Source organism: Peromyscus eremicus, chromosome 1, assembly GCF_949786415.1.
Source record: "Peromyscus eremicus chromosome 1, PerEre_H2_v1, whole genome shotgun sequence".
NCBI lineage: Eukaryota > Metazoa > Chordata > Mammalia > Rodentia > Cricetidae > Peromyscus > Peromyscus eremicus.
Window position 1 is genome coordinate 4522695 of NC_081416.1, and position 14274 is coordinate 4536968.

Genomic DNA, 14274 nt, shown 5'->3' on the forward strand with positions numbered 1-14274 from the left:
GTAGTCACAGTGCTAACCACCACGGCTCCGATAGTAATGTGCCATCAAAAGCTGGAAAACCAGCGGGGCACACTGGCGCACGCCTTGAATCCCAGCACTTGGGAGGCAGAGGCACGTGGATCGCTGTGGGTTCAAGGCCAGCCTGGTCTACAAAGTGATTTTCAGGACATCCAGGGCTACACAGAGAAACCCTGTCTAGAAAACCAAAACCAAAACAAAAACAAAAAAAAAAAAACCCAGAAAACCCAGAGCCTGTCACTATCCTGACATTCAGGGTCAGCTCAGTCCGTAAGAGTGACTGACCGTCTGAGGCCACCAGAAGTTTCACAAACTGCCACTAGGTTCCTATTACTAAGTCTACCTGGAATCTCTGTTCATCGTTTTCTTTGAATTCTGAATGTACCCAGCATATCAGGAAGGCGCAGTGAGACTGGAAACCCTCAGCTAGGACTGTCTTTAAATTTTTTTTTCATTAATCTTGAAAACTGTTATGTACATTTGAAGTTTTTTATATGAAGGATTCCTCTCCAAGGTACAGTACCTAAGACAATGGGGGAATGGAGAGAGAACTTTGGAAATATCTGAACACTTTTAGTCAAAGTGAAATGGTGGCTTAATCAGAGTCTCCGCAGACATGGATAGCATTTTGTACTGCTTTTTTTTTTTTTCCTTGCTTGCTTCTTAACACAAATTTGGCTTCTCTGGATCAGGACTTTGTTTATCATCCCAAGTGTTGCTGTGTGTATTCTTAGCTTCTCCACATCGCTGTCCATTGCTCCTCTCATTAACTGAAATTGTAAATTGAGCCACCGGACTCGGGGTAGCTCAATTTCTAGACAGTAGCGATTTGGGGATTATTTTTCCCCAAACTGGTTACGTCTTCCTCCTCCACTGCGTACATCGCTTCCTGTCTCGATCCCACTTTCAGTGAAGTCTGTATGTGAAATAAATGGCTCATGAATAAGAGGCGCCTCTCTGTGCGCTAGGATGTGTTACAAAGGCTCCCACGTCACTTGTGTGTAGATTCGCTCATTTCTGTGGTCTGTCCCTCCAGTGGACCCAGTCTTTGTAATGTGGCCCTCTGGGTCGTTTTTGTGCGTGAGTCTTCAGTTCCCAGCCTTTGGTTGGCCTTGTCATTTTGTTTTCTTTTTCTCCATTTCTGAGCTGGTTCCCATAATCACACATCTTTGCTCTTCATTTCCACAGATCAAGGGATCAACATTTACCGAAAACCTCCCATCTACAAACAGCATGGTAATGCTCCCTTCCTCAGTTCTGAAATGGCGGGTCAGCGGGGCTCTGTTCTCTTCCGAAAGGCTTGCCTGATGCAGTTTAGGATGACTCAAACTGGGGCATGCCGCGTGTTATATATGCCCCTGTACTCTGACAGGATACAAATACTGACTTGAAATCCACGTGCCTGGTAGAGAGCACTTAGCTCAATTAGGAAGCTTCTAGCTCGTTTCTGATCCCATAAGCGGTGTATCATCCGTCCGTAGAGAAGGGGAGTTGTGGTCGCACAACAGCAAATGGCCTAATGGTCTTTCTTTAGCCATTGAATAATTTAACTGACTTTTAAATAAATTTGATGAACTTGCAACTAGTTCATATAATTAAAGCTAGTAAAAATAAAACACCTACTAAAGGCACGAACCCCATAGTAGGCAGGGGAGCAAGCTGAAGTGAGTAGAGGGTCCATTCCGTACTGCAGATATGGCTGTGTGGTTCATGGGCATAAACCCTCTGTTTTTGTGTTCTCATCTGTAAAGACCAATAATTTAGATAATGTGTCTCTTACATTCCTAGAAGTGAGGAATCACCAAGGTGGATTTATTATTGTGTTTTCATTTTCTGGGGATATAGGTCTTCTGAACCCAAGAGATCACAGTATTTTCTGCGAGTTTCTTTTTTTTTTGGCCACTATCCAGACTGTCTGGATTTATCTGCCGTAAATCTGTGGCTTGGGTAGATGGCCCAAAGTGGCTTTTCAGTGAGTTCTGAAAATTACACATTAATTGTGTTTGGAGATTTGAAGGCTGTCCATAGAATCTAGTCAGGAATAAGTAAGAATTCAGATTTCAGCTGGAAATATAGAAGGAAAAACTTTCAGACCAACATTCTAGGGAGAGGAAAAGTGTGTATTGTTTGGTTTTCCTTTTCTTTTTTTGTTTCAAGGTTTTACATCCCGTGCTTGCATTTTAAGTTTATTAACATTGTTTTTGTTTTTGTTTCTTTATGGTTTACTGTCTTCCCACACACTCATTAACATGTGAATGTTAACTACTGACTTCACCATGCTAATGCGTAAGTAAGTACTGTTTGAAGTCATGCTTTTTTCTTTTCCTTTAACAATAGATCACCCAGAGTTAGATTTAGCTGCTTAGAGATGTCTGTAAATTAAAGTCTCTAGTCCCTAGTGCCCTAAACCACCTTCAGACAGGAAGGAGCCCGGAGGTTGGATAGTGCTGGACTTCTGTGGAAGGCGTGGCGCTGCTTCCCGTAATTATCATTCGACAGAAGTCCTTGTTTGCAGCCCGCTGTGTGGAATTAATCAATAGCAGAACTGGAGCAACACTTTCCTAGCATGTTTGCAGAACTCTGCTCATACCAAAGAAATAGATATCATGCCCCAAATTTATACCTGTGCCCTGGAACATTTGCCAGGAAAATTAAAAATCACCTCTCTTCTTTACGTAGAAGTCCAGTCTTGTGCTAACACTCTGACCCTCCAGGGCGGACACAGTGTTTCCTAAGCCAAGATTCCTTTTTTTTTTTTCCCATTAAGTTAATGATTCTGAGACACACTGCTTCTTGCTCAGCCAAGACTCTATCCCTTATTAGTGGGTAACCTTGGTCAAGTCACAGGAGCAAGTCAAAGGCCAGAAGGTTCCTGGAAGAATTGGAATATTCAAAAAGTTGTTTCCAGATTTAAAAATGTGAGCCCTAAAGAAAAGTAATTTAACTTCAGCCTTAATAAACATGGTTTAAAATGCCAGGCCAGTTTGCCAAGTCAGTTGGAATTAGGGACTGACTACTCAACCCGGTTGGTTTTGCTGATTCTGTGATTGGATCTGGGGCTCAAAGCCAGGGAGTCCTCCACTAAGCACGGCCATTACAAACCCTGGGAACTAATGTTGCTTGCCTAGGCTGCTCTTGTTTTCAACGGCCGACTCACTTGTTTGAACAGAGCCCTGAACAACAGTGAGTCTGCGGGTAACCATAAATCACACCGAGGTCCCGCAAAGCCAGAATTGGGTTTCTCCATTTCAATCTCCTAAGATTGAAAGACCCACAGAGAGTGTGTAAAGGCTTAATGAACTAGATTAATGTATCTGTGGCTTCTACCCCCCAAATACACAGCCAGCCCCTCCCTAAATATTAACAACTACAGCCAAATGCGGCTTTTCCTGCTTTCTACTTAGCTCTTTAATTTCAAATTTGAACTCAAATTTCTAATTGTCAAAATTTCTAATACCAAGAATATTTAAAAATTAGAGAGTAGACAGTTCTATGGTGGCTAGAATGTTCAGAGTTCTAGCTTTGAAACATTCTATGAAGAATGGAAAATCCTGTCTGTGGGGTGGTACCACCACCACCTTACAGACCCATAGCTAAGCATCCCTGGTTCCCACCTAGATGCAGCTGCCTTGGCAGCCCAGAGCAAGGCTTCAGAAGACATCATCAAGTTTTCCAAGTTCCCAGCGGCCCAGGCGCCAGATCCCAGCGAGATACCAAAGATTGAGACCGACCACTGGCCTGGTCCCCACTCTCTTGCCGCCGTAGGTATGCAACCAATGCAGCTAAGTCAAACAGACGATTCCTAGGAGAGTGCAAAATGAATTGCTTAAAAACATGCAAAGAAATGTCACAAAGATGTTAAAGAAAAGCATACAGACCAAGGGGTAGAATAGTGAAAAGAATGAATGGGACGTCAGTGTGCATGCAAAATGCTTAAAAGTTATAAAACTCTGCCTCCCACGGCCTGGCTGTACACAGAACACCCAAAGATCCAGAACTGGTCTAAAACTCACGGCTTGGATGGACTGACCCAGCTGTTTGTTGAACACAGTTGGCCCAGAGCCTGCTGCCAAGAACATTATTCTGGAGAGCAGAGCAGGTGAAGTTGTGGGGCACCCACTGTAACGTGACTTTCCCCAGTTAAGTTTGTTTTAGACCATGTCTGGATTGTCTTCCTCGCTGCTAACAGGCAGCCTTAACACTGACACCCTCTCCCTGCTCTGCCAAGGCATCTGCTCCACTGCCAAGAAGGGCTGTAGTAGGCATCCCGGAGTGTAACTTGTGTGTGAGTTTACGTCTGTCATTCCATGATCCAGCGCTCCAATGGCACATTGGAACCATGTCATTTTCGCTTTCTGCTTTCCAGTATGTCTGCGTCTTTACCATTCTGTCCTTAGTGAAATCACTCAAGCCTGTAGAAATGGATTACCAAGGCCAGTAGCTAAAACTGGAAAGTAGATCAGTCTTACAGAGGTACAACTATCCCCACTTCTGTTGACAACCTGAAAGACCTTCAATGTTCCAAAAGTTCTTAATCTTCCTTATCAGGTTGGGTTTTGTTTTGTTTAATAACTTTTATAGGCAACAGAAGTTCATTTTAAAGTAATTAATAGTTATAGAAATAGTTGAAGAGAAATACATTCTCATTATCCACAAATATTCTATAATTAGGTTGATGAGATGTATCTACTTCTTACAAACTTTGGTCTATTGATTTTTATTAGTATAAAATAAAAAAGTCCACATTGACATTTTTAAGATAACAGTGAAGTATCTGTCAATCTCTGCCCTTCGGGAAGCTTCAGGGCTCCTAGGTTTCAACCTCAGCTACATTGCTTAGTAGGGACCTAAGTTCAGAGAGAGGGAAAGTCATCATCACCGAATAGTCTGCCGTTGCCTAGAATCCTAAAGAGAGGAAAACGCCTGCTCCGTTCATCAAAATAACGAAAAGCACAGCTATTAACAAACGTTTATTTTTATTAGGTTAGAAAAGGTTCCTGTTTGCTCGGTCAGGTTCATCGAAGCGATTTAGGGAAAACGGCACTTTCTTAAGCCCTCCAGCCGCTCGGACAGACGTCTCCCGGACAGACGCCTCTCAGAGGCCCGGAAGGGATGTGTCGGCTGCAGTGTAGTTCCAAAGTCGCTGAGCTGTAGGAACCCTGGTTTTGTTTACCTGCCTATTAGTGGCAAATTCTTTTGTGACTGATTTTTACTGTGTGTGAAAAGGAAAATTACAGACCTTGCCTTTAAAAGAAGCACAGCAAGTGTCCTTTTTAGTGGATTTACTAAGGGTAGAAGAAAAAGTGGCAGTTTACATTTAAAGAGTCTAAAACCAGGAAAAGAGGGAACTGCAAGTTTTAAAACTTGCCAGAAGATGGTGACTGTCCCTGTAATGTGTAGATATATAGATGTGTTTGGAATCCTTGCTAGTTAAAACTGACCCTCGGGTCATCGAGTAATAGCTGGAGGTACTCACCTCTCCACTTAGTATAATGTTGATGCCTTGGGACTCGGTTGCCATGGCAAGCCCAGGTCTAGTTAACAGCCAGGTGCTGAAAGGCCAAATCCCCACCTTAGCTGTGTTACACACTGAACTAGCACATCAGACGAGCCTTGAGAAGCCAGCCCATGGTACCGAGTTGCTGGTGGGTATTTTCTCCCGTGGTATTGTGCCCGTCCCCGTGTGAAAGCCTGCTGCCCACCTTACCAGCCTGATAGACAGCCAGATGGACTAGACCGCTGAGATTCCTTTATCACGGGGCTGATGTGAGAAGTTGTCTTTACTGTGGCATTAGGAACTGACATGAGACGCAGATCTAGTGGCAGAGAGGAAGATGAGGAGGAGCTCCTGAGACGCCGGCAACTTCAAGAAGAGCAACTGATGAAGGTTTGTCCTCACTGCCGCCCTCAATTCTGTTCCCAGTTGAAATAACCGGCATCTGGTGATCCGACGTGGTAACAGTGAGGCTGGAGGGTTAGAGGGTCACAGAATGCAGGGAGCACTTGACTGTGGGGTAGGTGTGCAGGTGGACCAGTTGAAAGGATGTGGAGGGCTCCTGCCGTCCAAGATGGTGTATACCCAGGGGCATGCAGGTGTTGCTAGAGGGATTTCCTTGGGATGACACATTGATCCAAACCTTTCCTCAGGACAGAATTTATGTCTGGAATGGTAAAAAGGTACCAACTGGTCTGTCACCAAGAGCCCTCCTCTCCTCCACTCCTTGCTAGGACCTTTGGCACCTCAGAGGGCTAGTGAATTCTAAACTCAGACCACTAAGGGGCTAATGCATCCCTTAAAATGGTTCTCTAAAAATGTGAGGCATGCACGTGGCGTTGCATGCGTGGGAGAAAGGAGGGAGAGCGGCACTGTCTGTGCAAAGTGTGCACACAGCAGCAGAGGTGGGCACAAGTCAGAAGACGAGGGCGGGGACGCCTTGTGGGCGCTCGCAGTTTGTTTCCTTCTGGATTTTCTAAAATATGTGTAAGCATATATTCCTTTTTTAAATTTTTTTAAGGCAAACAATGCAAATTCTTAATCTCTCCCTCCTGTATCAAAAATCATCAAATGTGTACACATGCTGAGGCCTTTGGGGGAGGGCAAAAGATGGAAGGCGGCCTTTTAAGCTGGAGCCTGGCTGGGGAAGAGAAGCTTCACTACTGGGAAAGCCAGAGCCCGTCCTACCCCTGAAGGAAGCACAGGCTCTGAGCAGGAAAAGCAGTAGTTCATGACAGCAAGTGCATCGCGTCTCTTCTTTTCCGTCCTCTTTTCTTCCTGTGACTAGCTCAACTCAGGCCTGGGGCAGTTGATACTGAAGGAGGAGATGGAGAAGGAGAACAGAGAAAGAGCGTCCCTGCTGGCCAGTCGCTACGACTCTCCCCTGCACTCAGGTGAGCAGCAGACCCCTGCCTTCTGTGATGTAAGGGTGGGCCGAGCCGCCTGCCTGTTACCCAGGAGACAGGACCAGCTGTGTGACCTTCTAACCCCTTGAATCCCTTCCGAGTGTGAGATTCTGTCTGTGTGAGTACGTAATGCTACAACTACCTAGGTCAATACATTTCAAAAAGATTGTCCCGTCCAGAGATGCAGAGGTCTTGAGCTTTAGATGGTTTGGCTCCCTCCATAGCCAGGCTGCCTCTCGGACTCCTGTGCCTTCACAGATGTGATTCCGCAGCCCAGGCCTCGCAGGACCCCAGCTGTGACCAGCTGTACCATCTTGGTTTTTTACACCGTTAGTTTCTGGCTCAGTTGCTGCTGCCACCTCATACCACACCTGGTGTAGGCACCCACATGTGCCTAGGCTCGAGTCCTTGCTCGAATCCCAGGGGTACCACTAGCTTTAGCTCCAGCTGGGTTGTGTGTCCTTCCTCTTCCTGCCTCTCCTAAAGATGATCATACGTCTACTCCTGCACGCTCCCCAAGAAGGCAGTGTGTTGCGAACACTGGAACCCAATATCAGTTGAATTCTTTTCCCTAAGTCTTTTAATTGCACAAGATCACTGGCAGTCGCACTGAAGCACTAGAAAGTTCTCTCCTTTTATTCCTCATCCAGCCGCACATGCTCCATCATCAAAAACTTCGTCTCTCCCTGGTTACGGCAAGAACGGCCTTCACCGGGTAAGACTTCCTTCAACTAATGGTGTCCGTATGTCTCCCTCCCTCAGTCTGTACTGACGCATCATTGGAATAATCTGACTCCCTTTTTATGCATTTTAACTCTTTGTTACATTTTTATTATTGTGTACGCATGTCAGTATGTGCATGTATATGTGTGTGCTGCATACGCTATGATGCGTGTGCAGAGGGCATCTTGTGGGAATCAGTCTTCTCCTTCCGCCCTGTGAGTCCCCCACATGGAACTCAGGTCATCAGGCGTAGGCAGGTACCTTTATGCTTTAACCATCCTGCCAGCCCTGAGGAATCTCTTGCTCTTGCTGCTGGGATACAAGACACACTGCCACCCGCTCAGCCTCTTGGTAAATCACTTGGAGTTGTGAGCAAAATAAAAGACTTCTTTTTCAAGAAGACAAAATTGGCTTTGAATGGCTTGTGTAAGGACAAGAAACTAAATTAAGCAATAGCAGGCAACTTTTTTTTTTTTTTATAATAAGGCAAAAAGTAATCACTTGATGCATAATCTCTATAGAGGGAGTTGGTGGCGACCACCTTCCCTCACCAAGCCTGCAATAATTACAGTTATGTAATTATCAGATATAATTTCTAGAAATACATTGTAGGGATGGAGCAGCAATCTCTCTATGTAGTCCTGGCTGTCCTGGAACTCACTATGCAAATCAGGCTGGCCTCGAACTCACCTGCCTCTGCCTCCTGAGTGCTGGGATTAAAAGCACCTTTAGAAATACGTTTGTATCTATGGACAAGAAATACTTGCTCTAAAAAAGCCTGCTGGACACCTCAGATGCCTGCAAAATGCTGCAGTTTCATAATTTGGAGAATAAATAAGATAAATAATGACCATCCAGGATTTTAGCCTGGGAAGGATTCTTAGGATCTTCTAAGTCTGCTCTCCCACCTCCAAATCTAAAACGACCACTGGAGATTTTCCAATGATGATGTTTCCCTCATTACAGCCGGTTTCCACAGACTTTGCTCAGTACAACAGCTACGGAGATGTCAGTGGCGGAGTTCGAGGTAAGGCCAACCACAACAATGTCATTTCTTGTGACCCTTGTTCAGGTGAGGTTATGTAGTCACTAGCACACTGCCTATGTTCACGCTCTGTGTATCCCACAGTAGGGCCACAGCTCTCTTCTCTGAGTTAGCAACAAACACAAAAACATCAAGAGAGTCTCTAGGTCAGTGGTTCTCAACTTGTGGGTCGCAATCCCTTTGGGGTCAAATGATGCTTTCACAGGAGTCACCTACTACCATTGGAAAATACAGACATGTACATTATGATTCATAACAGTAGCAAAATTACAGTTACAAAGTAGCAATGAAAATAATTTTATGGTTGGGGGTCACCATAACATGAGAAACTGTATCAAAGGGTCCCAGCATTAGGAGGGTTGAGAACCACTGTCTAGATAAATACAAGCATGGGAAGCCGGTATCTAAGCATTCATCCATTGCCCTTCTACACGCTGAGCACTCAGTGAAGAGCGGCCACTGCCCTCAAAGAGCATGTGGTGACAGCAGAGAGGACGGCGTTTGAACTGATGCCTCAAGTTAAAGCAGGCATCTCCTGGCTGCAGGGAAACCAGTGGTTCAGGAGTGAGGAAACAGCACAGTTCATTTGGGGTGTTTTAGAAGTTATGGTAGAATACAGTGTTACTGTTGGTGATTCTGTGGTTTTCTCATGGTCTTTCCCTAATGGGTTTTTTTTTTTTCCTTTTTAGACTACCAGGTATGGATGGCTTTGTCTTCCTTGAGTTGGCCACACCAGACAGAACATTCCTTCTCCAGTGCATGCTGCTGCTTCAGGGGAACGGTTTCTGTTGGGAGGATGAATGTGGTGGTTGATTGGCTAACGGTTACTCCACAGCTGGAAAGAGCAGGCATTATCTGGTAGCCTGGTCAAGCTGTCACTGCAGACCTTTCTGAGAGGGTGTGAGCTGGGCCAGGTGTGAGCTGGGCCAGGTGTGAGAGGACTCTTCCCTGGCTGGAGAGTTCTGTCTGGGCAGAAGTGAGTGGCCTCATCAGCACGGGTGTGGGCAGAAGTGAGTGGCCTCATCGGCGTGGGTGTGGGCAGAAGTCAGTGGCCTCATCGGCGTGGGTGTGGGCAGAAGTGAGTGGCCTCATCGGCACGGGTGTGGGCAGAAGTGAGTGGCCTCATCGGCACGGGTGTGGGCAGAAGTGAGTGGCCTCATCGGCACGGGTGTGGGCAGAAGTGAGTGGCCTCATCGGCACGGGTGTGGGCAGAAGTGAGTGGCCTCATCGGCACGGGTGTGGGTAGAAGTGAGTGGCCTCATCGGCACGGGTGTGGGTAGAAGTGAGTGGCCTCATCGGCACGGGTGTGGGTAGAAGTGAGTGGCCTCATCGGCGTGGGTGTGGGTAGAAGTGAGTGGCCTCATCGGCACGGGTGTGGGTAGAAGTGAGTGGCCTCATCGGCACGGGTGCGGATTTTTAGTAACAGTCTCTCGGGGCTTAGGTGCTGCCTTCTCTCAGCTATCCTCAAATGAAGTGAAACATGACTCTTAGCCACTGAGAAAGAACAGTTTGCTCCCAAACTCTTCCTTTTCGTCTTGTAAGACTGGGAGGGACAGTGAGAAGGAAGAATAAATCCAAACTAAGATAAAGAATGAAGAAGATAAGAGGGTGTGATGGCGTATCCTGTAACCTCGGTACATCTGAGGCTGAAGGCTCTAGAACTCAGGACCAGCCTGAGGACAGGGAGAGATGGACCCAGAAGGAAAATAATGGTAATAGACCTGACAGGTTTGGTTTGGTTTTTTTTTTTTTTTTGTAAGCATCCCTCCACCCAGGCAGCCTAAATCAGAAAATAGTCCATAGTTATTAGTCCATGATCTTTCTCCAACTTGATTACATAGTGTCACTCTTATTCTGTAAGGCTCTTAGTTTGAGAAGTCCATGGTAGGGAACATGACTTGATGGGAGGATCTGAGACCCAGCAGGAAAGTCAGGGGCCTCTCACAGCCCTCCCTGGGCTTCTGCTGAGATCTGATACTCACCACTGAGCAAGCATTTCTGTTGCAGACCCTTCCAGATGGCCACATGCCAGCCATGAGAATGGACCGAGGCGTGTCCATGCCCAACATGTTGGAACCAAAGGCAAGTGTGACCAACTGTTCCTTTCCCCCTGAACACAACAGCCTGTGAATGATGGAGAGCTGTGCTTTCCTGTGTTTGCTGCGCTCAGAGCCTGAGGGCCACCTGGTTCCAGGCTGGCACACCCAGACAAGCTTGTCATAAAGTGTCGTGTTATTCCCATGTTTGAGCCACACTCAGCAGATTTAAACCTTAACTGCCCACAGTACTCATCTCACAATGAGGTACCAGCACCCCCTTCCCTGTGGCCTAGGTGTGATCTTGACCCCTGCCACATGCATTTCAAGGCATGTCCAATGCTGAGTGGAATGGCAGAGGCCTACTCCAGGTTTTGTGACCAATATGTCCTAGTTTACCAGAAGTTTCTTTGTGTTAGTAACAAGCATCTTGCATACCACATCTGATTAGTCTTAGGCAAACTGACATGGCTGGTCATCCTAGCTCCAGAATGTTCTGTACCTCAAGTTATCTGGTTGCCAGGCATGATGGAGCACACCTTTAATCTCAGAGATCTGGAGGTGGGGACAGGCTGAATGATCTAAATTTGAGACCATCTTGGTCTACATAGTGGAGTTCTAGGCAAACTAGGGCTTCATAGTGAGACCCTGTCTTAAACAAAACAAAACAAAACAAAAAAGGTCCAGAGACTTGATCTCCTTGATACCTGTAGTTGGGGCTTACTTCAACATGTCAGCTTCCAGAACACTGTTCTGGGCCCTGCTTGGCTGTGTGAATTCACAAGTCTGTCATAGCTAAGAAGTGTTGAGCCCTGCACAAAGTTATCCTGTAATCTAACAGCTTCATGGAAGAGACAATATGTGTGCCTACCACTTCAGATCTCCAGTCAATTTGACCTTCCTGACTCACTCATAGTAAGTTAGTATTCTTAAGTTCAGAAAAATCGTTCCCAAGGCACAAAGGCACAGTACAACATGAGTCACTGGTAGAGAGATGGGGATGTGTAAGAATCTGTCCCTGTGCCCTGAACACCAGAGGTTCTTCATACCTCCTCTCGCTGTCAGTCATGGGTGTGCTGGACTTTAGGTTGTGCTTATGAATTGAACGGATGACAAGATGTCTGTCTTTCTCAGATATTTCCCTATGAAATGCTCATGGTGACCAACAGAGGGCGCAACAAAATCCTAAGAGATGTGGATAGAACCCGGCTGGAGGTAAGCAAAACAAAAACCTAACCTGGATGAAAGATCCCCATACATCGCCCACAACACACACACACCCCAGGATAGCTAAACAAATATAAATGTATTTTTCCAGGTGAAACCTAAAGTAGTGGGAACAAACAAAACAAAACAAAACAAAAAACCAGTCTCACCTTGTAGGCGGAACAAAGAACTAACTAAGGCCTTGAGGATCTCCAAGGGAATAAATCCACGGGGTGGGAGTTTACAGCATCCAGTCACTGCTCCTGTTAGTGCCCAGCATTTCCTTAGATGTTGAAAGGTGGGAAAGACAGGGCCATTCTCAAAGTGTGTACTGTAAAGAGAGAAAATAGAAGGATGCCTCCACACCCCATCAGCATCAAGGCAGACATTCCCTGGCTTCAGAGAGGCCAGGGGTCAAGTGCATGCCCTCGCATCTAAGTACACTTATGTCTAAGTCTACAGGAAGGTCAGAGTGTAAAAATGCCTGGTAAGATTTATAATGACCCTAGAGACGCAGTGTGGCCTAGTCATGTGTTTTAGACATCAGATGCTGGTGTAATTAGGGCTGGAGATGCCACATGGTCATCTCCATCACTCCTAAGATATTCCAGGTCCATATCTGCCTCATCCTTGTACCTTTCCATTTTCTTTTTGTTGTTTTTTGTTTTTGAAGACAGGCTTTCTCTGTGTAGTGCTGGCTATCTTGGAACTAGTCCTGTAGACCAGGCTGGTCTTGAACTCACAGAGATTCGTCTGGCTCTGCCTCCTGAGTGCTGGGATTAAAGGCATGCACCTTCACTGCCACTCAGCTCTGATGAATGATTTTTAATTAAGAAACTGTTATGTCTCCCCATCTCAGGAAGAGTAAAGCCCATTCCCCAACACAAAGGAATGCTTTTGTGGATGAGGTCAGGCTAGCTCAGACAGTTCTAGCCCATGTTAAAATGGGACTTCACAGGCGGTATGACCAATGGGAGATAAGCACCCTTCTCTCCTGTTACTGGCCTGGAGGAAGCTCTAGGGCTGTCTCGGGGACCATCCTGAAAGTCCCTTTCTCTTTGGCTGTTACTGTCATCCGTTATTCTCTGTCTCTTCTCAACATGCCCAGGACCCGAAGTGATGGCGTCTGCTCCCAGCGTCATGAGTCACCTCCCTATGCCCAGTAATCACTAGCCCAGCACCAGAGGGTGACAGTATTGACAGTACTGTGCCAGCTGTGTCCTCTGGTGGAGAGGACACTGTGACTGGCCTGGAAACCAGGCACCAGAGGTAGCCACCTCTCTCCCGGGCCTGACTGGCTCTTCAGAGTGATGTCGTGTTTCTCAGGTTCCGCAGGGAGTTGATTCCAGGACCCCCTCCCCCAACAGATGACAGAGTCTTACAGATACGTGTTTGTACGTTGACTCCACGCGTCCCCCTGCATGTTTCAGATCCTCTCTAGATGATGTATGCTGCCGAGTACAACCTAAATGGTTAGTGTCTAGTTACAGCACTGTGTCATTAGGGCAGAATGACCAGGGACACCGTCTTTCCACACACCCTGAGATCAGATCCAGTTTGCGAAGGGACACTTTGGATCTGCCACGACTACAGGAGGCTGGCTGTGTTCATAAACTGCAGAACACATCTCAAGGACTAACACGTTTTCCTTCTCTTCCCAGCGCCACTTAGCCCCAGAAGTATTTTGGGAAATCTTCGGGATGTCCATACAGGAATTTGACAAGTTACCTCTTTGGAGACGCAACGACATGAAGAAAAAAGCTAAACTCTTCTAAGTCCCCCGAATAAATGACAATCAGGAAGTGACTCTCGGTCGCGGTGGTGCCTAGAACCTTGTATTAAGGCCCGGAATCATCGATCAGAGAATTTGTTCGCTACCATCTCCCAGCAGCAACACCGAGGGAAAGTCTGACCTCAGCACCCATGAGCCACATCCAGGGCCAAGCAACAGTCACACTTGCCGAGCAGTGACGGGGTAGAAATTTCTATGTTCCCAAACTCAGCAGTAATGTCCACACCAACCTTGTCACGTGACTGTGTCCACAACAAGGGTCTTCTTTCTCCTTTTACTTCCCCCTTTAACGATGTCTAACTTAGTGCTGCGTCTACCTGTCAGGGTCTGTAAGTGTCCTTAGGAAGCCACACAGGAAGAAATGACTGGGAGTCCCAAAGTATGAATCTATTTATTATGTAGCACTGTGGCTGAGGAGGAGTCCGGAGGCCAGCACTGATGTGGTAGCAACAACTTGGCCTTTCCTTGGCAGCCTCCCTCTGCTCTGCCTGGGCTCTGGGGGAAATAGAACTCCCTCAGGGAACCGGGTAGTTCTGAGTGCGCAGCTGAGTACC

The 14274-nt window shown here is 46.5% G+C and overlaps 1 protein-coding gene across 1 annotated transcript in view; it reads left to right on the top strand.

The window, feature by feature from the left end:
- The window catches only part of Ablim1 (actin binding LIM protein 1), a 202932-nt gene extending 189197 nt beyond the window's left edge, over nucleotides 1–13735 (top strand). Inside the window, exons 14-23 of the mRNA XM_059256122.1 lie at nucleotides 1207–1254; nucleotides 3637–3783; nucleotides 5814–5905; nucleotides 6801–6906; nucleotides 7569–7633; nucleotides 8608–8668; nucleotides 9376–9383; nucleotides 10694–10768; nucleotides 11857–11937; nucleotides 13590–13735. Of these exons, the coding sequence (XP_059112105.1) occupies nucleotides 1207–1254; nucleotides 3637–3783; nucleotides 5814–5905; nucleotides 6801–6906; nucleotides 7569–7633; nucleotides 8608–8668; nucleotides 9376–9383; nucleotides 10694–10768; nucleotides 11857–11937; nucleotides 13590–13703 (797 nt within the window). The 3' untranslated portion in view covers nucleotides 13704–13735. The remainder of the gene's footprint in view (nucleotides 1–1206; nucleotides 1255–3636; nucleotides 3784–5813; nucleotides 5906–6800; nucleotides 6907–7568; nucleotides 7634–8607; nucleotides 8669–9375; nucleotides 9384–10693; nucleotides 10769–11856; nucleotides 11938–13589) is intronic.
- Nucleotides 13736–14274: the final 539 nt, after the last annotated feature.